At 51.9% G+C, this 23,928-nt stretch overlaps 1 protein-coding gene across 1 annotated transcript in view; it reads right to left on the minus strand.

The window, feature by feature from the left end:
- Positions 1-23,922, minus strand: part of DHCR24 (24-dehydrocholesterol reductase) — a 26,307-nt gene extending 2,385 nt beyond the window's left edge. The window contains exons 1-8 of the mRNA XM_077779684.1: positions 23,644-23,922; positions 20,450-20,605; positions 12,063-12,168; positions 11,252-11,370; positions 9,283-9,546; positions 6,213-6,356; positions 971-1,168; positions 472-650 (exon numbers count right to left, since the gene is read on the minus strand). Of these exons, the coding sequence (XP_077635810.1) occupies positions 472-650; positions 971-1,168; positions 6,213-6,356; positions 9,283-9,546; positions 11,252-11,370; positions 12,063-12,168; positions 20,450-20,605; positions 23,644-23,874 (1,397 nt within the window). The 5' untranslated portion in view covers positions 23,875-23,922. The remainder of the gene's footprint in view (positions 1-471; positions 651-970; positions 1,169-6,212; positions 6,357-9,282; positions 9,547-11,251; positions 11,371-12,062; positions 12,169-20,449; positions 20,606-23,643) is intronic.
- Between the last annotated feature and the right edge of the window lie 6 nt (positions 23,923-23,928).

Genomic DNA, 23,928 nt, shown 5'->3' on the forward strand with positions numbered 1-23,928 from the left:
CCCTCCCCCCCCCAGCCAATCAGCACAATTATTTTCAGATGAGTCCATGTTTGATCCATCAGGCGTGTGTTCCAGGCCAGTTCTTGAGAAGAGTTGGCCAAGGTCCCCCTCCCTCCTTAGCTGTGCTCTTCCAACCCTGAGCTGCAGCCCTGAACCTATCTGAAACCACATGGTCACCTGCCCTGGGGGGTGGGGGAGCAGGCTGATGGTGGGGCTCTGGCCCGAGCAGCTGGGGTTGCTGGTGCATTCACGGGAGGAGGGGTGGAGGGGGAGGGGTGAGGCATCCTGCAATCCAGCCGCCATACTTTCAGAGGGTGCTTCCTGGCCTAGATGCTGCTGAGGCCTCACACTCCCAGGGCAGCTGGCCGTTCTGGACCTGGGGCTGGCCAGTGCGGCCCCGACTCTACCCGCTGCGGCGACGCCCTGAGGCTCATGGCCGGGGGGAAGCGCACTGCCCTCTGGGCCACTCACCCATGCACGCTCCGCACGAACTTCTCCAACTGCCGCATGCAGGACCTGGCTTCAAAGTGCTTCACCCGCGGCTCCCCATACGCTCCAATGTCCACATAGAGCTCTGCCTCATCTCCCTTGGGGTGCACCAGGCCCGGCTGGCTGGGCAGGATAAACGGGCACAGCCAGATGGGGTAGACCTGGGTGGACCAGGGAGAGGGGCATTGGTGCGTTTTCTCCAATGGGGGGTGGGCTCATGTCTGGCCCGCCCCGCCCCTCCCTGGGAACCCCTGCTCTGGCTGCCCGCCACCTCACTCCCAATCCCCCGGGCCGCAGCCGAGAGCGCCCCTGCTTCACCACATCAGTGGACACAATGTGAACGGCTCACAGGACCACTCGTTAGCAGCTCCCATGCCTTCTCTCCCAGCAGGGCCATCACCGAGTGGGCCCATTTTACAGAAGGGGAAAACGGAAGCCCAGGGGGCAAGCGTGCCCCAGACTAGTCCCTGCCCCGGCTCACGTGGATATCATTGTGGAAGGTGTACACGGCCTGCGACAGGCACTTCATGGGCACCAGCATGTCCTGCACCACGTGATGCTGCTCATACAGCTTGCGCAGCGTCTCTCCCTGGGTCAGCTTCAGGAGGGAGATCTTGGGAGGCACCATCCAACCGAAGAGGTAGCGGAAGATGGGGTTGTTGCCGAAGGGGATGATGTCCTGAAAGACAGAGGCTGGCGACAGAGAGAACGGGCCGGCGCGGGCCGAGCGTGTGGCCACGTGTCAGGGCCAGGTCCTTGTTCCGCGCCTGGAGTTAGGATGACAGGGTGCACTCCCCCAGCAGGGGGGCATGACGGCCCCTGGGATTTGCCCACCCAGCTCTGGGTTTGATTCTCGGCTCTGACATTTAACCACTGCAATAGCGTTGGCGAGTTACTTAATCTCTGAGCTTCCTGTCCTTGTCTGTAAAACAGGATGCGAGAAAATAATGAAACGCCAACTAGAAGGCACTCAGTGCAGTGCCTGGAGTGAGATAAGGCCGTTATAATCGCTATTTCTGTTACTGAGGTCAGAGTGGCTGGCACGGAGCCGGCATTTCATAGGTGGTTGAGAAATAGATGCTGTTGGATGAGAAGAGCGACACTCAGAGAGCTTAAGCAATCTCCCTAAGGTCACCCTGCCAGGGGCAGCTCTTCCTGGCCGGGGTGAGGTCTGGCTCAGCGTCATCGACAAGCCCACTGGATCACAGCACCCCTCCGAGGGCCTTCTCTGACTCCTGTTTAACATGTTACTGCTCCCCACCCCTCCACACACAAAGGCATGTTCTTCCAAGGCCGAGCTTAATAGCTACCTGCAACCCCAGGCAGAACTAGCCGCTTTTCTTCACCTGCCTGTGCCCTTCACAGTCCTTCCCTGCCCACCTCCAGCTCGGCCTCCCCGGGAACCCTCCCGAGTGGGGGCTGCTCTTCCTCTTCCATGCTTCAAACCTCTGCAAGGGAGGAGCCCCCTCACCTGGCCAGCCTGCCCCGCCCCTGCAGCGCAGCCATCGGCCCCCCACTCAGTAGCTTCCCCCCTTGCTCCAAGGCTGTCTTCCGAGTGTTCTTGTCCACCCGCCGCCCCATTCTTGAAGCCAAGGACATTCCTGTATTCCCTCTGTGCTGGGTGCTGGGGACAGCAAGATAACCAAGGCGGGTCCCTGTCCCTGTCCTCAGGTGATGGGGGGATAGGCCACGGACAACCGTGTGTGGAGAGCTGGGACTGAACGACGCAGGGCCCACACCAGCCGAGGGGTTGGCGGCGGCTCCCCAAAGAGACTGGGGTGCGAACTCTGGAGACTGAGTGACTCCCCCACTCCTCCCTGGGAGCAGCTCTGCGGCTGGGAGCCTGCTCCCACCAGGGAGGGACCCATCCCCACACACGACACGGGAGCACAATGAGCAGCTCGGCTTTTGTTGTCCGCTCGCTTGTTTCTGGGAAAGCCCCGCACGCCCACAGCAGAGATCCCAGCAGTCCAAAGGTCAGGCCTCCTTTCACATCCCTCACCCCATTTCCCCCCTCATCCTGACCCCACTTCCTTCCTTCCCGACCCAACTTCTTTCCCTCCCGAAAGGCACCCACTGTTAGGAATTAGCTGTGTACCTTTAGACAAGCAGATGGGCTTAAAAAACAGCGGCTCCTTGGGGTGCCTGGGTGGCTTAGTCGGGTGAAAGGCCGACTGATATTGGCTCAGGTCGTGATCTCAGGGTTGTGGGATCGAGCCCCGGGTCTGAGGCTCAGCGCAAAGCCTGCTTGATTTTTCTCTCTCTCCCTCACTCTGCCCTTCCCCCACTCATTTGCCCTACCCCCTCCCAAATAAATAAACTTAAAAAAGACAGCTCACAGGTGGCATCTAACAGTCTCCTATACATCAGCACACAGAGAGCCGTCACACACGCTTACTGCAGGGACCCACAAACTCTGGCTCCCGGGACAAATTTGGTCTACAAATAACGTTTTACTGGGATAAGGCCCTACACATTCATTTACATGTTGTCTATATGAGCAGAGGACCCTCTAAATCGATCCCAGGGTCCACAAAACCCAAAGTATTATCCGACCCTTCACAGAGAATGTTTGCTGATCACTGCCCTCCTGTGCGGATGTTCCCTGATTTCATGAGTTCTGTACTGATGAGCACTTCGACTATTTCCAGCCTATTCCAACGAATGTCCTTTCTACATGTGTCTCCGGCCGTTTGCACGCCCATTTATCTGCAAGGTAAATGTCTAGAAGTGGAAAATGCAGGTTCACGGAGTGTATGCAAGTTTCATGGCTACTATTCCAAGAGCCTGTACCATTTCATCCTCTCCCAGACAACACAAGAGAGCGGTGTTTCCTCACGCTCAGGCCAAACGGTGCTCCAACTCTGGCCTTGCCGTCATCCTGACGGTGACAAACGAGACTCTTGTATTTTCGTTTCACCTGGCTTTAATTCTGAGTGAGACCCACCACCTCTCTTACGCTTAAGCGCCGTTTGTATTTTCCCCCTAAAAACAGTCCATTACAGTCCAAACATTAGCCAAAAGTGTCAGCTAGAACCATTCCTTTCCCCAAATCTCAACCTCAGAAAAGTCCAAGTTTTAAACAGCATGGGCTGCCCTTCTCCTTTGCCTCTTGTCCGCCCCATCATTCATCTTTTCGGCCTCTGAGTGACCCCAGGTCCTGCGTCCCTGCGATCACTGCTGGTTCCTTTGCCTGCCCTTGCCTTTCACCTGTGTCCAGCCTGTTAGTGACCGGCTCTGCTCTGCCGGGGCCCCTACAGATCCAGGCCCCAGACCCCAAGGACAGGCCCTGTGGCAACAACGTCCTAAGAAGCATGAACAGCCAAGAACCCCATCTAACATTCCCTGCTGGTGTCCCTTCCCCGCATTAGCCAGCCACGTACGCTGGCTAGAAACGAGGACATAAAAGGAAAGGGCAAGAGGGGGTTGCTCAGTCCTCTTTCTCTTCAGTCCCTCCTGACTCATCCGTAAGTAAGCCGTGCTGGAGTGGTGGTGGAGCATGCATGTCCCTGGGCAGGGAAATAAAAGCATGCGGGTGACGTGGCTTATTACCCCTTCTTTCTAGAAGGCCCAGCTTCCGCAATTCCACTGTAGTGGCCGCTGGGGTGCTCCACCCGGACGCCCTGTGTGCAAATGTCAACTGCAAACCACCCATCCTACGAGATTCTGCCTCTAGCTTCAGGCGGGACAGCCTGGGCTCAACAGCACAAAAGTATAGGACGAACTTCACGATGAATTCGAACTCTGTGATCTGAAAAGACCCACAAGCTCTTTGCTGCTCCGCCTGAGTGTGGGCTGGGCTTGCTCTAGTGAATGGCATGTCGGGGGACTGGCAGGGCCAGGGAACGGGTCATGAAAGGCCTGGAGGCTCCTCCTCGGTCCCCCTCCTGTATGGTTCTTGCTGCCTTGTCGTGAGGACCCTCGAGCAGCCCGCAGGGCAAGGAACGGAGGCCTCCTGTCAACAGCCGCGTGAGGGAACCTTCTGGAAAGCAGACCTTCTAGCCCTGAGCAAGCCTCCAGATGACCCTTGACTGCAACCCTGAGCCAGAGCCACCCGATCACGTCCCTGTCCCTGACACTCAGAAAACTGTGCCATGACCAAAAATAACAGTCCTAAACTGGCAGAGGTTTTAACTCTCTAAGTTTGGGGCAGTTCATTATGCAGCAAGAAGGAACTAATATACTCCATCTCTTATGGAGTTGTGTTACTCTGGAAGGCCTAAGCCTCGGTTTCCCCATCTGGAAAATGGAAAAGACCAGAGAACGTCCCTCCCAGGGCTGTGAGGAAGATGAAGGCAGTGTGAGCACGAGGTTTGGACAATATGACTAACACGCGAGGGGCAGTCACTGTGGACCAGTGTTACCGCTCGGATGCTCTTCTCAGGGTCCTTTACTGGCCTCTTTCTCTTCCCGTCTCTCAGATGCTCTTGCTCTTGACAAAATCATGCCCCCCACAACCTTCACACCTGCTCTTGGAGGGACAAAGAAGGACTCATGGTGTCTCTCACATTCGGCAAAACTGCCCATCCACTGAGATGGGCCCTGACACTGCCTGGGGCGGGGGGGGCTGATGGAGGTGGGGGATCCCCGAGGCCCCCGGTCTTGATGAGCCCTCCACGCCCCACTCCTCCAGCTCCTTACCACAGCTCCATCACATTCAGCCCTAAAGACGTAGCCCACAGTTAGAACTGGCCACCTCCTCCTAGGAGGCCACCAGGTTTAACTCCTTTAGGCCTGTCACCCATTTAACCTAGTCACCAGGAACTTCTAGGTGCTGTTACTTGATACCCTGTGTAGCATACCCCTTGTCTCCCAAACCTCCCCTATGCTCTCATGGTCTGACATCAGCAAACCCTCCCGTCGTCAATCTCCTCTCTCGATATGGTTTTCCCCTCCCTGCCCCCAGCTGGAGCCTGGCTGGCTCCACAGGTGTCCTCAGTGGCATCATTTCCTCTCCCACGACCGTCTGGGGCAGGGGGAGGTGAGGGGGGCTCCTCCTGCGGCCTCATTACTGCTTCCAGATTTTGCTGTTCCTGTTTCTCTCCTCCAAAGGCCCACAGCAACTTCGGTGGTAGTTGTAATAGATCACGAATGTTCCAAATACCACCAAATTACGTACATTAAAACAACTATTGTTGTTATAGGACTTAGGAAAAAGAACCCATGTAGCCCATTTGAGGACCCATGCTCTGGTTCTGACTCCGCCTGGAATGCTCTCCCCCAGGGCTCTGCCTGGCCTGCCCTCCCCTGCTCAGGTCCCTGCTCACACGTTGTGCCCAAGAGGCCCTCCCTGATGCCCGTTTCGGATGTCACTTGCTCCTCACCCCTCCACACACAAGAGCGAATCCTTGCACACCTTTCGAGGCCAAGCTTGACAGCCACCTCCGACCCTAAGTGGACCTGGCTGCCTCTGCCTCCCGCCCCCATGGCCCTCCACGGTGCCAGGGCCCACCGCCCGGCTCGGCTGCCGTTCCTCATGGCAGACGGGCATGCGTCCTCCCGGGGACCTGGCCCGCGCCCCACTCCCTGGCACATGGCAGATGCGCAAGACAGCCTGCTGCTATTCAGTGAGAGCGGGCTGCTCCCCCGGAAGGGAACGACCATGAGGGAGGGCGTCGTGGTTCCCTGGGACAAAGGTCCGCTCTCCCTCAGGGACAGGGTGCGGCTCTGATGCTGATCATCACAGGCCCCTGCTGGGCCGGCCGCGGAAACCCAAGCCTCACCTGGAGCTCCCAGAAGATGCTGCGCGTGTGGCGGTGGTAATATTGCCTCAGGGGGATGTACTCCAGGCCCTCCTTGTTTGTCTTCAGGTAGTTCTCCACGTGCTTGAAGAACCAGGGCTTGTAGTAGTTGCCAATGCTATTCAGCTGAAATAACAGAGGGCATTGTGTCGGCCAGAGCCGAGGGCCGTGTGCCATCAGGGTGTAACAGCGATACTCAGCTTCTGTTCAGCACCCCTTGGCCTTTTCAGGCTTTTGCGTCTGTTCCACCCTGGAGACTGCTGCAAGCCCAGCGAGGCTGAGCATGGCGCGTCCCGGGGAGAAGCGAGGGTCCGTGGGGCGCCAGGGCCCAACAGCCGGTGCCCGACAGCCCAGGGGGTTCAGCCACCCCGCCCCCACCGTCCGCTGCTGCTCCTCGCTGAGGGAGCCCAAGGGCAAATGTTTACTGACGCAGTGCTCCATGCAGGGGACCGACCCCTCGTCACCAGGTCCCATGACCAACAGCACTCCCTGACCATGGCACCTTCCCTGGCACCTAGGGCGAGCCTCACGTCCCTCTGGGTGCTGTGCTCCTCCCCAGGCAGCCCCTGTCGGTGGAGGAAGCTCACAGGAGGAACCTCATGCTACCCTGGCACCAGGCCCCACGCCCCCAACGCCTCAATCTTCCGTTGAGCCAGTCTTCTTCAGCCGGAAACGCTCCAGGACTTCACCTGCTGTGTGCCCTGGGATGACTGGGCCTCCCTGGGCCTCCCCCTCCTCGCCCGGGAAACGACACCTGGCCCGATGCTTTGGGAGAGAGGCAGGCTAGCTGCCTGGAGGGAGCGCGGGCTCCCAAGCTGGGGCCAGAACTTGGCGCAGCAACCCCACCGTGTCAGACGGCCTTCTCCCGGGGGTGCGAGAGGTGTCCGAGTCCGACGGGGCAGGTGGGGTGAGATCATATCCGCTGGGACACCGCCAAGGGCTAGGAGAAAGCAAATGTTGCCGGGGGACCACTGGGGAGGTAAAGGCAGGGGCAGAGGCAAGACAATCAAGCCCCACGGTAGCTCGTGGAGGAGAATAATCACAACATGCTCTGGGCAGGTGTCACTGGCACCTATGCGTTCGCTCATTATCCCTTCCAGGACATTGCAAGGCTGAGCCATCCTGGCCTCGCTGATGAGGATGCTGACAACCATCAAGGTCGAACAGAGCGCCTGAGGCCACAGAGCTCGTTCTACTTCCAACATGCTGGGCGGATGCTGGGCAGGTTTCTTAACCTCCCCTGAGCCTTGCTTTCAGTACCGGCAAAATGGAGCCACGTCCGCCCTGGAGTGGGTGGGAGACCAGAAGAAACAACGCAGGGCACAGCAGCCAGTGTGAATGGTGCTACATCATAACGCTGAACAAGGAGTCAGAGACCTGGATTTAAATCTGCCCTGTGCTAGCTGGGTGGACTCAGAGAAGTCCCTTTCCCTCTCTGGGCCTTGTGTCTATATTTAGAGAGGGAAATGTACCAGATGATTCTCAGTCCTTTACAATTGTAAAATGGTCTAAGTATATGGGTGTCGATCAAGAGCCTAAAGGGTACCTATCCTTTGATGTACTTTAAGATAGCATTCCCTTCACAGACAAAAGATATTCACGGCTACACGAATTAAAATAAGGAAAGACTGGAAGCAACTTCTATTTCCCACTGTGAGGCAACGGTTTGGGAGATGATAGGGCATTAGCTCAACGCAATGTTCAGCAGTCATTAAAAGACCATTCCGAAGGCACTGTGACCACATGGGGAAATGCGTATGTTACACTAAACCAGAAAAAACCCATTTGAACGGGCGATCGCGGAGGAAGACAAACTAGAAAACCGCACAAAGAGAGGTTCTAACCTCGAACGTGACCCAAGAGCTGCAAAATAAAACAAGATACTATTTTTAACCCTATCAGATTGGCAAAAATGAAGGGGCGATTGTATCCCGCGCTGGCAGGAAGGTGGGGGAAACACACTCTCACGCCGTCGCTGGAGGTGGACAGAAGCACAGCTCCTCTGAAGGGCTGTTTTGGCTGCAGCTGCTAGTATTTAATACGCTCAAACCCTTAAGTCAGGAATTCTAAGTTTTGGCCTCAGTCCCACAGAACTGCTTGCACAAGAGGCCAAGAATAGATGGTAGAGAATCTCTGATGTGAACCTATTTGTGACAGCAAAACATCTGAAGGAAGATAAATGTTCATTCATCTCTGAGCAACAGGCTGGGTCAACTGTTTACATGTGATCGTGGGACACCAAGGCATGAAATGTGGGCACGTCCACCCACACACACCTTGAAGAACGCTCAGGGATGGGGCACCTGCATGGCTCAGACGGCTGATTTAGGTTCAGGTCAGGATCTTTCATGGTTTGTGAGTTTGAGCCCCGAGTTGGGCTCTGCACTGTTGGTACAGAAGATTCTGCCTGCTTAGGATTTCTCTCTCTGCCCTTCCCCTGTGTGCTCTCTCTCGGTCTCAAAAATAAATTTAAAACAAAAAACAAAAAACAAAATGAATGCCCAGTGTTATAAGCAGCTGCTCTGGGAGTGAGCCTGGGTGAAGAGATCCATTTTAACTTTTACTTTGTGCACTTCACTATTGTTACAGGGAGAATAACATATTCTAGGTAGAGAGTCTTTTCCTTCTTTTTGCTGATTCACACGTTCCAAGTCTCTCCTAAATACAAACCCTGAAAAAGCTGCTGTGGAAAATGATACATTAAAGGGCTATCAATCTAGATTCCGAGGCGCTGTCATCTTGTGGATGCTTACATGACCTCTTAGAGCCTCGGTTTCCCCATCTATCAAGTGGGCTTGCTGTGAGGATCAAAGGTTACACCTGCTGAGAGACATGCGTGTACCTGGGGCCGGGGCAGAATAAACAGATGCTTCCATCCCTCAGACAGCTCTGACTTTCAATCTCGGGGTCCCAACTCGGGTGGGCTGCCCAAGGTCACGGCTTCAGAGGATGTGCTGCCAGGGTCGGAGTGGAAAGACAGGCCAGGCCCCAGCCCACCTGGGCCTTCTTTGTCCCCGGGCCTTGGTCCTGGGCAGCCGGCACCCTGGCCTACCTTGCTGAGCTCGGCCTCGTCTGTCATGACCCCTGTCATGATGACGGCCTCATCCAGGGAGTAGAGCAATCCTTCCACGAAGTGGTTCTCCGGCCGCTGGGACTCACGGGTGAACTTGTCACAGATAGCCTCCAGGCCCCGCACGGGCTCGAACCTCAGCTTAACGTACTTCTTGGCCGGGATGATGCGGATCTCGGCAGCCACCAGGAAGCCTAGGGTCCCACAGGACCATGGCACGGCGTAGAACAGGTCCGAGTTTTCCGCCTGTGAGTCAGAGCCAACACACGCAGAGAGCCTGAATCCCCGGGCCCTGCACTGGGGCACCCCGTCAAGAACCCAGGGCCTCGGCTAAGTTCCTGCCGTCGCTGTCTCCTCGTGTACACCAGCCTGAGGAGCCGCAGAAACAGCACCTTCTGGGCCCGTCTTCTCTGTGCAGCTGCAGCACGAAGCTGAACTCATACGGCCCTCTGTTCGGGAAGCTCATAGAAAGCACACCGTCTCTCCTCCACCCGGGTAACACCCTGAGCCACAGGCTACCCAGGAAGAGGCCATGACCAGCACTGCCCAAGGAGCCAAAATAGGGGGTGGAGGGCCAAGGGTCAGGGCTGAAAAGGGAGCTTCCTGTGGGTCACCAGGGGTCATTAAAATGGGCCATTACTAAAACTGGCAAGCCTTTCTCAATCCATTAGCTGTGGAATCCAGCCTTCACACCCTCCACTCCCCTCGCTCCCCACCCGGCAGCCCAGAGCATTAACATTCCCACTAGAACAGGTAAGGACAGTGAGGCTGAGAAGCGACACGGCTCACCCAAGGCGTCCCACAAGGCAGCCCAGTGATGCCAGGGCTCAGGCAAGGTCGTCTACCTCCCGACCTGGTGTTCTTCCTGCATGACCTCATCTGGTCCTGCATCTGCTTCTAACCTTATCATTTCGTGTTTTGGTATTTGTCTTGGAGGCATTTCATCTGGCCATTCTCATTCAGATGCTTTGATTTTAACAAAGCTCCTTTTGAGAGTGTAGGCTTGTCTGGCCCTTTACCAAGAGGACAGTCCTGTGCAGTCTCTGCTCATGCTGGGTGCCCTTGGTGTGGGCATGGTGGGGTGTGGTGGGGCAGGGGCCTGGAGCAGGGGGGCTCTGGAGCAGACTGCCAGAAGTCTCTGGAAGGGCGAAAGCTGGCCATCTGGACCCCCCACCCCGCTACACTGTCCGATAGCAGCAGTAATAAGTGGGTGTCTGCCAGCTACCCGGCTCTACGTTAGGAGCTTCTCATCTGGCCTCTACCGTCTCCTCCTGACAATGCATCTGTCAGATGAGGAAAATGGGCCTCAGAGAAGGGAAGCCATTCATGAAGGTCTGTCTCCTTTCTCTGCTTAGGAGGCAGGGCCCAGGCAAGTGTGTAGGGAAACGTGCTGAACTGGTGTGAATCCATGTCTAAGACCAGTGCTCTCTTAATGCCTTAAATGTCTGCATCCCTCTCCAGGCAGTAGAATCTTCTATCTTTCCTGAACCACCCCTCTTGCCGCTTTCAGTTACACCTCACAGCAGGTGGCATAGAGCTTTGCGGCTCAGGCCTGACATCCCCCCTAGAGAGGCAGAACGGAGTGACAAATGGCTAAAGGCATTGGTTTGGGAGCTTGACATTCTGAGTCTGAATCCCAGCTGTGTGGGATTTCCTAGCTGGGTGTCCCGGGAAGGTTTATTAACCTCTTTGCGTTTTAGTTTCCCATTGATAAAATGTGGCTGATAATATTACCTCATTAAGTTATTGGAAGACTAGACATAGGAAGCATTTATAATCGTATTTGGGCACGTATAAGGGGCTCAATCAATCTTTGTGGCTATTATGGCTACAGACCCAGACTGAACAGGTGTGTTTGAAATGAAGCGCCCCTGGGGTCCCTACCTCCCCAGCCCCAGGACCCTTGATGCCCAGGGCAGGCTGGCGGGGAGGTCCCCATCTCGGAACTCACCGGTGTGCACCGCACAAAGCTGCCGTCGGCTAGGACCAGCTCGTAGGCAGTGCAGATGTGTTGAAACAGGCCGTACTTGTGAGATGATGACTCAATGCCCGTGCCCATGATCAAGCCTCCTGCAGAGACATGCGGGTGAGCCGGGCAGAGCTGCGGGTTGAGGGTTCAAGGGGAGTGGGGGAAAGGGCACTTTGCAAGAGCTGGGGTTGCTCATAGCACGAGGGAGGCATGACAGGGCTGGCCAGCTGGGACAGACTTTCCATCTCTTCGGATCTGGAGAGCAGGAGACAGAAGGAGGAGCTAGGACGGACCCGAGGGCTTTCCCGGTGCAAGGGCATGGACATGAGAGCCTGTCAAAGGTGCTCCCACCCACACCTCTGTCCAGACCCAGCCGAGAAAACCAGGTTCATTCATCTTAAGAGGGACCTGAGCGAAAAGGGGGGTTGCCTGGGTGGCAGGATGCCGTGTTCTGTGGGAACAGTGACAGGAGGAGCTGAAGGTGTCTGCCCTGGAAAGGAAAGGCTTTGGGGACCATGAGTCCTGAGCAAGGAGAGAGACACTAGACTTATTCTGTTCGCTCTGGCAGAACTGGAATAACAGACACGGGTCACAGGGACGCAGATTTGCGTCAGAGAGAAGGTGCCGCCTAATAACCTGAGCTACTCAGAGACGGGAAGGGAGGCAGCGGACGCCCTGCCTTTGGCACTGGGCGGACAGAGAGGGTGGCTTCTGTCACAGATGGAATAGTGGCAGCCCCTGAGCCAACAGGAAGTGGGCCACGGTGTCTCGGCTCTGACCCTCCCGTCCTCACCCACTGTGAGGTCATCGAGCTCGGGCAACACCGGCAGGGTCCAGCCAAGGGAGGTCAGCAGGGCGGTCACCTGACCCATGGTCACCAAGGGTTCCACACGGACAATCTGTGGACACAAGAAGAGAGACCCTGGGTTGCAAGGAGGCTGTGAGGGCCACCCGGGGCTTCTTCACACAGAAGGAGTCATCCCAAACCTTCTCACACCATCACGCCAGATTTCTCCATGCCCTTTATGGCCTCTTTCTAGAACATGACACTAGCTTTCGTGACAGTGCATGGGGTTTCTGCTGCTAGGATTGCTAGTGTTTAATCGTGTCTTTTCAAATATCTTTACGCTTAATACCTAGATTATTTTTCTTTGAGATTATTGAAGAAGTACTCAATTATTTGAAAGAAACAGCATCTATGAAGAAGACAAAAATCATCCATCCTAGTCCTTCATGTCATCCTAGTTATCAGTGTTAATACTACGGCGTATTTACTTTCGGTCTTTTTCCATAGAGATATACGCTCTGTGTGTTGTAATACAACACACACATACACACAAATTCAAGCACGCATACACATATTTTTCTGCTTTGCCTTAGAAAACTTAACACTATGACCATCATCCCTTGCCATTAAATATTCTTGGAAAACACGATTTTTAATAAGACACATGAACGTGCCAACGTGTTGCCTCGTGCTTCTAGTGCAGACGGAGCAACAGGGACCAGATCAGCCATGCTGCCTGAAAGCAGGAAACAGACAAAATAAACAGAACGAGAGCTTTCAACATAGTGGACATCAGGCAATGACGTGTATGACCGCCGAGAGGCAGGAAACGAACGAAGGGAGCTCTGTGAATGCCCAGCCTAATTCCCTGGAGTCAGGCAGTGCAGGGAGGGGGGAAGGCAGGGGAGACCAGTGGACTCTGTGTTGAGAGCCGCAAAAGACCGAGGTGAAGAGAGTTTGCAGGACAGAGCACTGGAGGAGAGAACTGCACAGAGAGAAAACCCCGAAGAACTGCAGAGGATGCCCACTGAACGTTCGGTGAAGTGCTCATCAGTGCATCCACATGAGGAAATCACCTGAGGCTGGGGCCCGGGAAAGTGGCACTGGAAAGGATAACAGGTCACAATGCCAGGGGCTCGCCCGGGGAAGGAAAGACTATCTGTTGTCACAGGTCAGACCGGAGAACCTCAGGGTTCATAAGGCAATGTGGAGAGTATGACCTTGCCTCAGCAAAGAGGGAGAACTATCCTTAGACCACACGCTGCTCTGACCCTACTTGAAAAATCAAGACCCCAAAGGATCAAACTGTTTCCCGGTAGCATAGCTGTGTCCCAGAACAAAGCTCCAGAAGAGTTACAGGAACACAAAAATATTCAGCACCCAGCAAGGTAAAACTCACAAAGTCTAGAATCCAGTCGAAGTTTACCAGGTAGGTATGCAAAGAGGCAGGAAGATCTGACTCACAACAAAGAGGAAAATCAATCAATCTGTTTTAATAAAATAGGCCCAGATTTGACAGAGATATTAAAATGAGCAGAGAACATTAAAATAATTGTTATTAATGAGTAATTATATTACTATATTCCCTATATTCAAAAGATTAAGCAGAGATGTTAAAAAGACAGGAAAAAGATCCTTATCAAACTTGTAGAGGTTAAAACAACATCTGAGATGAAAGATACCCAGGCTGGGATTGACAGCAAAGTAGACACTGCAGGAGAAAAAGGCAGACTCAAGGACAGAGCAATTCAGATTCTCCTAGATAAGACACACAAAGATAATTTTTTTACAGTTTTCACAGTGTATCAGTGAGCTGAGTCGTGGAATAACTTCAAGGGGTCTCGTACATGCCTGACAGTCCTCAAAGGAGAGAGAACAGGGGACAGAAAAAAATACTTGAAGAAATAATGACCCCCCACATTTCCCAAATCTGATGAAACTTATAATGAATCCCAAACATGAGAATTAGGGAAAAAAAACAAAACAAGGGGCATGATAATAAAACTGCTCAAAACTAACGATAAAACCTCAGAAGCAGCCAGAGGTATTCCGTGCTGAGGAATAAAGACAAGGATGAGAGGTTGCTCTGTTGGAAACGACGCAGGAAGGAAGGAAGTGAAGCGTCTGTAACGTATGGTGAAAAAAACCCCTATCAATCTGGAATTTCATACCCAGAGAAAACAACTTTCAGAAACAAAGGCAACCTCGAATGCATTAGGATGGGCTTATCAAAAAACAGAACAAACACAAACCCAGAAAATGACAAGTGATGGTGAAGACATGGAGGAATTAAAACCCTTGTGGACTGTTGCTGGGAATGTAAACTGGTACAGCTGCTGCAGCAAACGGTGTGGCAGATCCTCAAAAAGGATTAAACACAGAATTACCATACAATCCAGCAATGCCACTTTTGGGAAGATACCCTAAAGAACTGAACGCGGGACCTGAAAAGGTATTTGTACATCCACATTCCTAGTGGCATTATTCACAATGGCCAAATCATGGGTATAGCCCAATGTCCATCAACAGATTAATGGAAAAGCAAAATGTGGTGTATACACACACACACACACACAATGAAATATTGTTCAGCCTTTCGAAGGAAGGAAATTCTGTAATATGCTATGAGATGAACGAACCTTAAGGACATTATGCTAAGCAAAATAAGACGGGCACAAAAAACCAAATACTGTATGATTTCACTTAATGAGGTACATAGAATAGTCAAAATCACAAAGACAGAATTTGTAATGGTGGTTGCACAGGGTGAGAGTGAGAGGAGACTGGAGAATTATTGCTTAATAATTCTCATAATTCACAGTGCATAACAATGTGAGTGTATTTGGTACCACCGAAGAAGTATACACTGAAAAATGGTTAAGATGACTGGGGTGCCTGGCTGGTTCAGTCCGTGGAGTGTGTGATTCTTGATCTCAGGGTCGTGAGTTCAAGACACATATTGGGCATGGAGCCTACTTTAAAAAAATGGTTTGGCAACTGGGTGGCTCTGCTGGTTAAGCGTCTTGTCTTGATTTCAGCTCAGGGTCGTGAGATCGAGCCCTGCATTGGGCTCCACACTGGGAGTGGAAGCTGCTTAAGATTCTCTTTCTCTATCCCTCAGCCCCGTAACAAAATAGGTTAGGATGATAAATTTTATGTTATATGTAGTTCCCCAAAAGAAAAGTTGTAAAAGAAAAGTCGAAGGAGTTCCTTCAGGCAGAAAGAAAATGAAACCAGATGGAAATACAACAGAATGAAGAAATAGTAACTACATGAGTAAGTATAGATTTTTTCTTTTTTTTACATTTTGGTTTAAATTTCTGAGAGAGAGACAGCGTGAGCAGGGGAGGGTCAGAGAGAGAGAGAGAGATACAGAATCCAAAGCAGGCTCCAGGCTCTGAGCTAGCTGTCAGCACAGAGCCCGACGCGGGGCTCGAACCCATGAACTGTGAGATCATGACCTGAGCCAAAGTCAGAGGCTTAACCGACTGAGCCACCCAGGTGCCCCAAGATTTTTTTCTCATTATTTATATTTCTTCAAAAGGTAACTGACATTTAAATACTAGTGTACTGTGGGGTTTACAACATGTAAAAGTATGACAACAATAGCACAAAGGTGGGGAGGAGAGAACCGGAAGTATTTTAATGTAAGACTCTTAAAATATACGTGACATAGGATGCTATCACTTGAAGGTGGACCATGATAAGTAAAATGCAAAGTATAAATCCTAAAACAACCGCCAAAACAACAAAACATAAACTTACAAAACATAAAGCCAACCACAGAGCTAAAATAGGATTACGAAAATTATTCCATAATCCAAAAGAAGACAGAAAAAAAAAAAAACAATAAAAAGGGAACAAAGAACAAAGGGACAAATAGAAAACAAAGAACAAGGTGACTGATTTAAATCAAACCTTATTGATGATGACATTAAATGCAAATGGTTTTAACATCTCAATTAAAAGGGGGAGATTGTCAGATTGGATTAAAAAACAGTATCTAACTGTGTGTTACCCGTAAGGAACACGCTTTAAATATAAAGGTACACCATGCCACCACCAGTCAAGAGAGAGGTGAAATGACTATTAATCACATCAGATAAAGTAGATTTCAGAGCAAAGAAGATAACTAGGAATAAAACCAGTCATTTCATAATGATAAAGGGGTTCATCAAAAGGACATAAATCATTCAATCAAGAGGACATAAAAATTCTAAACATTGGGGCGCCTGGGTGGCTTAGTCGGTTGAGCGTCCGACTTTCGCTTGGGTCATGATCTCGCGGTTCGTGGGTTCGAGCCCCGCATCGGGCTCTGTGCTGACTGCCAGCTCAGAGCCTGGAGCCTGTTTCAGAGTCTGTGATTCCCTCTCTCTCTGACCCTCCCCTGCTCATGCTGTCTCTATCTCTCTCCTAGAAATGAATAAAACATTAAAAAAAAAAAAAAATTCTAAACATTTATATACCTACCTATTAGCAGAGCTTCAAAATCCATGAAGCAAAACCTGATGGAGCTTTAAGAGAAATAACTCCACAATCACGGGCAGAGATTCCAATATCTCTCTTTCAATAATTGATAGCACAGAGAGAAAATTCGTAAGAATATAGAAAACTTGAACACCAAACTTGAATCAACCAACTTGACTTAACTGACATGCCACCCCTAAACAGCAGAATAAGGGACATGGAACATTTACCAAGATAGCCTATATTCTGGGCCATAAAGTAAGTCTCAGTAAGCTGAAAAGCATTCTAATCATATAAAGTTTCTAACAATAACTGAATTAAATTAGAAATCGGTAAGAGAAAGATCTCTGGAAAAGTCCCAAATATTTGGAAACTGAATAACAGGCTTCTAAATAACCCAGGAGTGAAAGTAATATCAAAAGGGAAACCAGGGGCGCCTGGGTAGCTAAGTCAGTTGAGTGTCTGACCCTTGATTTCAGATCAGGTCATAATCCCAGGGTCATGGGATTGAGCCCCATGTCAGACTCTGCACTGAGGATGGAGCCTGCTTAACATTCTCATTCTCTCTCTCTGCTCCTCCCCTGTGCTTACTCTCTCTCTTAAAAAAAAAAAAAAGAAAAAGAAAAAAGGGAAACCAGAAAGTATTTTGAACTCAATGAACGTAAAAAGATTTAAAATTTGTGGAGTGGTTTTAAAACTGCTTTGGCATGAAACGATGCTCAGCATCCCTCCTCTTCAGGGAAATACAAATCAAAACCACACTGAGATACCACCTCACGCCAGTCAGAGTGGCTAAAATGAGCAAATCAGAGAACGCTAGATGCTGGCGAGGATGTGGAGAAATGGGCACCTACTACACTGTTGGTGGAAATGTAAACTGGTGCAGCCTCTCTGGAAAANTCACTTGTGAATAAGCACTGGATGTTATGTAGAAACTAATTTGACAATAAACTACTTGTAAAACAAACAAACAAACAAACAAAACTGTGCTTTGGGGGAAAATTTATAGCACTAAACATCTATACTAGAAGAAAAGGCCTAAATCAATGACCTCAGCTTTCACCTTAAAAGAAACGCAAAGTTAAATGCAAAGTAAGTAAAAGAAAAGAATTAACAAAGATCAGAGCAGAAGTCAATAAAATAGGAAACAAATAAACCAAAAATAGAGAAAAATCAATGAAACCAAAAGCTACTTCTTTGAGAAGATCAGTATAGTTGACTAAGCTCTAGCCAGACTGGTCAGGAGGAAAAGAAGAGCCACAAACGACCAATATCAGGAATGAATCATGTGGCATCACTACAGATTCTATAGGTGTTCAAAAGACAGTAGGGGAATATTTTGAATAACCTAATGTCAATTCATTATACAACTTGAAATAGACAAATACCTTTAGACACAAACTGCCAAAGCTCATAGGGCTATTATAAATTTTTATTTTGTAGATACACACTTGCTAACAAAGAAAAATCCAGGCCCAGATAGTTTCACTGGTTAATTCTACTAATTACTGCATGGAGAAATAATACCAATTTTATACAAACTCCTCCAGAAAAATGAAAAGGAAGGAATATTTCCCAACTCATTCTTAGGGACTTATTACCAAGTGACAGCAATCAAGACAGCATGGTATTGGCATACAGATGGGCAAACAGATCAACGGAAGCATCTAGAAACAGAGCTATGTCTATGGACAACTGATTTTCAACAAAGGAGGAAAGCCAATTCAGTGGCGAAAAGATGATCTCTTCAACAAAAGGGACGAGAACAATAGGAAATTCACAGGCAAAAAAAGTTTTTCACCAACATTTGACACCATTGGCAAGAATTAACTCAAAATGGATCGTGGTCTTACACATAAAACAGAAAACTGTAATACTTTTAGAAGAAAACACAGGATTAGGGCAAGACTTCTTAAATAAGACCTCACAAACACAACCTATGAAAGAAATTAATATACAAACTCCATCAAAATGAACTCTGGGTTTCAAAAGAGGTCAAACACTGGAGAAAATATTTACGAACAGTATCTGATGAAGGACTTGTGTCTGGAACGTATAAGGAAAATAACCCAATGAAAAAATTTAGCCTAAGATTTGAACAGGCATTTCACCAAAGAAGAGACACAAATGACAAATATGGATGTGGAAAGATGCCCATCGTCAGTCATTAGGAAAATGGAAGTTAAACCACAATGAGCTACCACTACGCACCTATTAGGAAACAGACCAACCACACCAAGCCATGATGACGTGGTGCCAGGAGAACACTCGCGGGAATGGGAGATGCTACAACCGCTTTAGAAAACAATTTAATGGTTTCTTAAACAGTTAACCATACTCCTGTCCTATGGCCTAGCTATCCCATTTCTGGGGATTCACCCAAAAGAAAGTGTCGGTCCATACAAGGCTGTGCACAAATGCTCCTAGCCACTTCGTAATGGCCCCAAACTGGAAACAACTCAAATGTCCATCAAGAAATGAATGGCTAAACAAACTGTGATCTATATAAACCATGGAATACTATTCATCAGTAATACAGGAGGCACTTGTGATACATGCTTCGACATGGATGGATCTCGAAATAACTATGCTGAGTGAGGGGCGCCTGGGTGGCTCAGTTGGTTGAGAGTCTGACTTCAGCTCAGGTCATGATCTCTTGGTTTGTGGGGTTGAGCCCTGCGTCGGGCTCTGTGCTGATGATGGCTCAGAGCCTGGAAGCTTCAGGGTCTGTGTCTCCCTCTCTCTGCCCCTCCTCTGCTCATGCTCTCTCAAAAATAAATGAACATTAAAAAAAAAAAATTATGCTGAGTGAAAGTTGTCAGACAAAATAAAAGAGTACCTAATGTATGATGCCATTTATATACAACTCTAAATACAAAGTAGTGATACAAAGCAGGCCATTATTTGCCTAGGAATGCAGGGGGTAGGGGCAGGGAGGGGGCCAAACAAGGGATTCCCTAGGGGCACAAGGAAACTTCTGGGGACAATGGGTATGTTCATTGTCCTGACTGTACAGACGTATGCCAAAATTTATTACCACTGGACACCTGTGCAGTATTTCATATCAAGTAGATCTTAATAAAGCTGCTTAGGAGAAAAGAAAAGACACAAGGACATTAAGCGACATGGCCAAGGCCTCACAACAAAATGCCATAGTGTGCGGCTCTACCATATCTAATAACGTCCTACTACAGGGTATTGTGTGATCTTCCATTAGAATGAAATTGTTACAGAAAAAGGAGGGAGGGAGGGAAGGAGAGAGAAAAAAAGAGAGAGAGAGAGAGGAAAGGACAGAAGGAAGGAAGGAAGGAAGGAAGGAAGGAAGGAAGGAAGGAAAGGAGGGAGAAAAAAGAAAAGAAAAGAGAAAAAAGGAAAGAAAAGAGAGAGAGGGAGAAAGGGGAAGAAGCGAAGGCAGGCAGGCAGAAGTGACACAGTCCCCCTGTGCTGTCTTTGATTTAAACTTATTTTCTTTATTCTTGTGCCAGGTTTCAAGAAAAATTGCTGGATAGGCCAAAGAGTAAGCACGTGTCTAAGTCTGCTGCGGATCTCCAGGAAGCCTGGAACAAGGTGCACCCTCCCTCCCTGCCACCCCCGGACCCCACCGTTTCCCAGCACAGCAGCCTTCCTTACTGGGAAGGGATAATAGGTTCCCTTTTCTCTCTCCTCTTTGTCCATGATTCCCCCATCCTTTCTTCCCACAGAACTGCTGACGATCAACAAGTCTCCCTGAGCTCAGTCTGCGCACCTGGGGGAAGGGGCTACCACTGATCTCTCCCAAGGCTATGAGGTCCTGAAGGGCGGCAGAGCCTTCGGTCATGACCAGGCTCCTGGTCCTGCCCCTGCGGGGGGCTTCTTGGTTGAAATGGCCTCCCTGCGGGCCGCCTGCCCTGCCTGCCCCCCGAGCCGGGGAGCTGTGCCACCCTCACCTGCTTCTCGGTGTCCACCTCCAGAATGTCCATCAGGTTGATCATGATGTTTTTGTGGGTTTTCTTGTACTTCCCGACCCGCAGCGAGATGGTGAGCCAGCCGGGGCGTCCTGTGCACATGAAAGTCTTGCTGCCCTGCTCCTTCCATTCCCGCACCTGCAAGCGCGGCGACAGAGACTTGAGCTGGTCCCAGCAGGGGACCCCCTGAGCGGCCAAGGCCCCGCATTCACGAGGGCGCCCGGAGTGACGCCTTCGCGCGTGAGCAACTATCTACTGGGCCCTGGCAGGCCCGCAGGCCTTTCCCTCTGAACCCAGCCCGGCCAGTGTGGCTGACGGAAAAGCCGAGGTGTTACCGCACCACTGAGGCAGGATGGAAAAAGAGCTAAAATACAGGGTCAGAGTGCTATGAAAACAACTCTAACTGGGAAGCTCGGGAAGGTTCCGTAGCAGCAATAATACAACCCGACAAGAGAGAACCATTCACCGGGTGTCCCCGCTGGGCCAGGCACCATCTACACTGTCTCCTTTGCTTCTCCCAGTACGAGAGAAAACGGAGAAGCAAAAAAGTTTGGTCCCTCAACCAGGGAAGGGCAGCGCCCAGGCTGTGTGTTAACTCGTGTCCCTCGAAGGGCGAGAGAAGGGGCAGGGAAGGGCCACCAGGCCAGTGGAAGGAAGAGCTTTTGCAAAGCCTCTACTCTAAGTGACCAGAACACAAAACACCGAGAGCAAGCGGCGAGGAGAGGCTGAGGCCATCGGGAGCACGGGAGGAAGTGTCCCCTTCCTGTGGAGATGGATGTCTGTCGCTGTGAGCTTCGGCCATCCGTCTCCTCATCATATGCTTCCAACCTTCTCATCTCCCTTTGGTCCAGCTGACGCCGAGGCTACCCCTGCCCCCAGAAGGCGGGCCCATGCCTGAGGTCTGATTCCGTCCTTCGGGCCATCGTGATCGGTCCAGGGACGGGCCCAGCACCCAAGGCGGGACAGTGTAGGACCAGTTCCAGGAGAGGCGCTCCCATTTTACTGAGATTGCAGAGCTGCTTGGAGGAGACTGCTGTGGTTTCCACAGGGAGACGGGCCTCCCTGCGAACGAAAGTCAGTCCGTAGGAAAGCAGAGCCAAAGGATGCCAGAGGGATGGCAAGTTGAGGGTGAGGGACAGGGCATCCTGGATCCAGTCATACCTGAGCCAGTTTCGTCCCTGGGCTTTTCAGGACCTGGGCCAATAACATCCCTTTCTGCTCAGGCCGGTCCGAGCTTAGATCCTATCACATGATGCAACCAAGAGTTGTGGAGGCAGTTGCGTTGAAGCAACAGCTGTTTGTTAGGCAAACAGCTCCACAGGGCGGAGAACTTTCCTACCATCAGGGGCCAGAGTACCCTGTGAAATAGAGGCGTTCGAGCAGAGGAGGGCTACTGAGGAAGAGATTTCTGTGGCGGGGCCAGAGGTGGCATTCCACCATCAAGCGGGCCTTGCCGCTGGCCTGACTCTACAGTCCCAGGCCTTCGTTCAAACTCAGGGGTGCAGGAAAGGGATTGTGGGTGCTGCATTCCAGCTGCTGGGTGGGCCACATGAAGTAAGGACTGAGGCCTTAAAGCCTGAGCCACCGGTTGGACCGGATCCTGATGCGAACCCAGCAAGAATCTGGGCAGGGAAGTAATGTTCTCGTGACCACGTGCCAGAGAGGTGGGGAGGGCCAAGATCAAGGGCGATTGCTTAAGTGGCTCATCAGATGGCTGTTAGCCAAGCTAGGTGGGAGGCACCTACTGGGTGGAATGGAAAGGGATGGGAAGGAAGACAGGTCAGAGTTCAGGCTCTAAAACCAGGCTGGCCTAGCGTCCAGCACCATCTACTAGCTGTAAACATGTCACTACCGCCTCAGCCTCAATTCTTCCCATCTGTCAAACAGGTATAAGACCTACCAGGGTTGCTGGGAGATTAGAAATGACGGACATCAGGGGGATAGGCTGTGGCACACGGCAGGTCCAAGGCAGTGGGCCCGTTCGGGCAAGCCCCTTGGCTTCCTGTCCAGTGAGGCGTATGGCTTAGTTTAGGTAGACAAGTGTTCACTAGGCTGTTCTGGGCCAGGCTCCTGGGCCTGACGACAGTTGGACAACGGTCCTTGCCTTCAAAGAGCTCACACTCTGACTGGTGGGGGTGGGGGGTGGGGGTGGGGTGACAAACAAGTACACAGAGAATCCGAACAAGCAGAAGGAGCTAGGAAAAAGGGGCGGGAGGGGTAGGCAGGGCTCCGGAGTGGTGAGGGCAGCCCACGCAAAGCAGTTCCGGCCGCTGCGTTCTGCCACCCAACCCAAGGTCTTCTCTTGCATAGGGGTGGCCCTTGGCACCCATCTCCCCACTCTTGCGAGCAGCACCCAGCCCTATGCCAACAAAACGTGGAGGCTGCCACACCTGTGGCGAGGGCGGCGGCAGGAAACAGAAGCTCTTTGCAACCCAACACCCCCTAAGAGAGGAACATAAGCAGGGGCAGAGGGAGCCAAGAAAATGCCCAGGCCCGATGCCCATGCCAGCGCTGGGCGTGGAGAAGGAGGCTCCACCGTGAGCAGCGGCTCGGGCACAGGCTGTCTGCGCGCAGACACGGGGGAGGATGTGCAGAGTTACTGGGGGCGCCTCCTCAAGGAGTGAACGCCAGGCCCATAGCCTCGGTGCTCCCTTCTCACTTCAGTCCTTCCTTCTACAGACTTTCACAGCCCCAGGCTGCTACAGAGTAAACTCCAAACTCAAGGCCCCGCCCCGCTCGGAACTGACTTCCAACCAACCTTCTCCCGCTCCCGGCCTCGCCTCAAACCCGACCCTTCCCCTGACACCGCTTCCTCCCTACTTCCCAGTCTCTAGTGCCAGCTCCACCTCTGAGCTCCGAGGTCGCTTGGGTCTGGCGGCAGCCACCTGTGCACGACTCACCGTCCCCTCTCTCGTGATGCTTTATATCCCTCTGGGGACCCGCACGTGCTCCGCACATAGTAGGCGCTCCATAAACACCGAGTAACATTGTCTCCCCCGAAGGCCTTCGCTGACTCCGTTCCCTCCCCGGGAAGCCCCCACCATTTTGAGTTCAACCCTCCCCCCGCCCCCAAGGCAGGCGCACCGCTTGCCCCCGCGCGCCCGGCGCGGCACTCCCAGCGCACACGTCCGAGCGCAGCGGACCCGCTCCCGTGCGCCCCGCCCGGCGCCGCTCACCTGCTTCTGGATGTCCCGCACACGCTGCTCGTGCAGCCGCGGCGCGCTGCTGAGCTTGAACACCACCCAGGCGCGCACGTAGTAGTAGATGTCGAAGATGAGCGAGAGCGGCAGGAGGAAGAGGCACACGAACACCCAGCGCTGGTGGATGAGCACGAACTCCAGCCCCTTCACGCGGACCCAGAGCAGGAAGAGCAGCGCGCACACGGCCAGCGACACGGCGGGCTCCATGGTGGGGCCTGCGGCGCGCCGCGCGGGGGAGGGGGGGCCAGCCCCCGCCGCCTG

The sequence above is a fragment of the Crocuta crocuta genome, unplaced genomic scaffold, assembly GCF_008692635.1.
Source record: "Crocuta crocuta isolate KB4526 unplaced genomic scaffold, BGI_CrCroc_1.0 scaffold168, whole genome shotgun sequence".
NCBI lineage: Eukaryota > Metazoa > Chordata > Mammalia > Carnivora > Hyaenidae > Crocuta > Crocuta crocuta.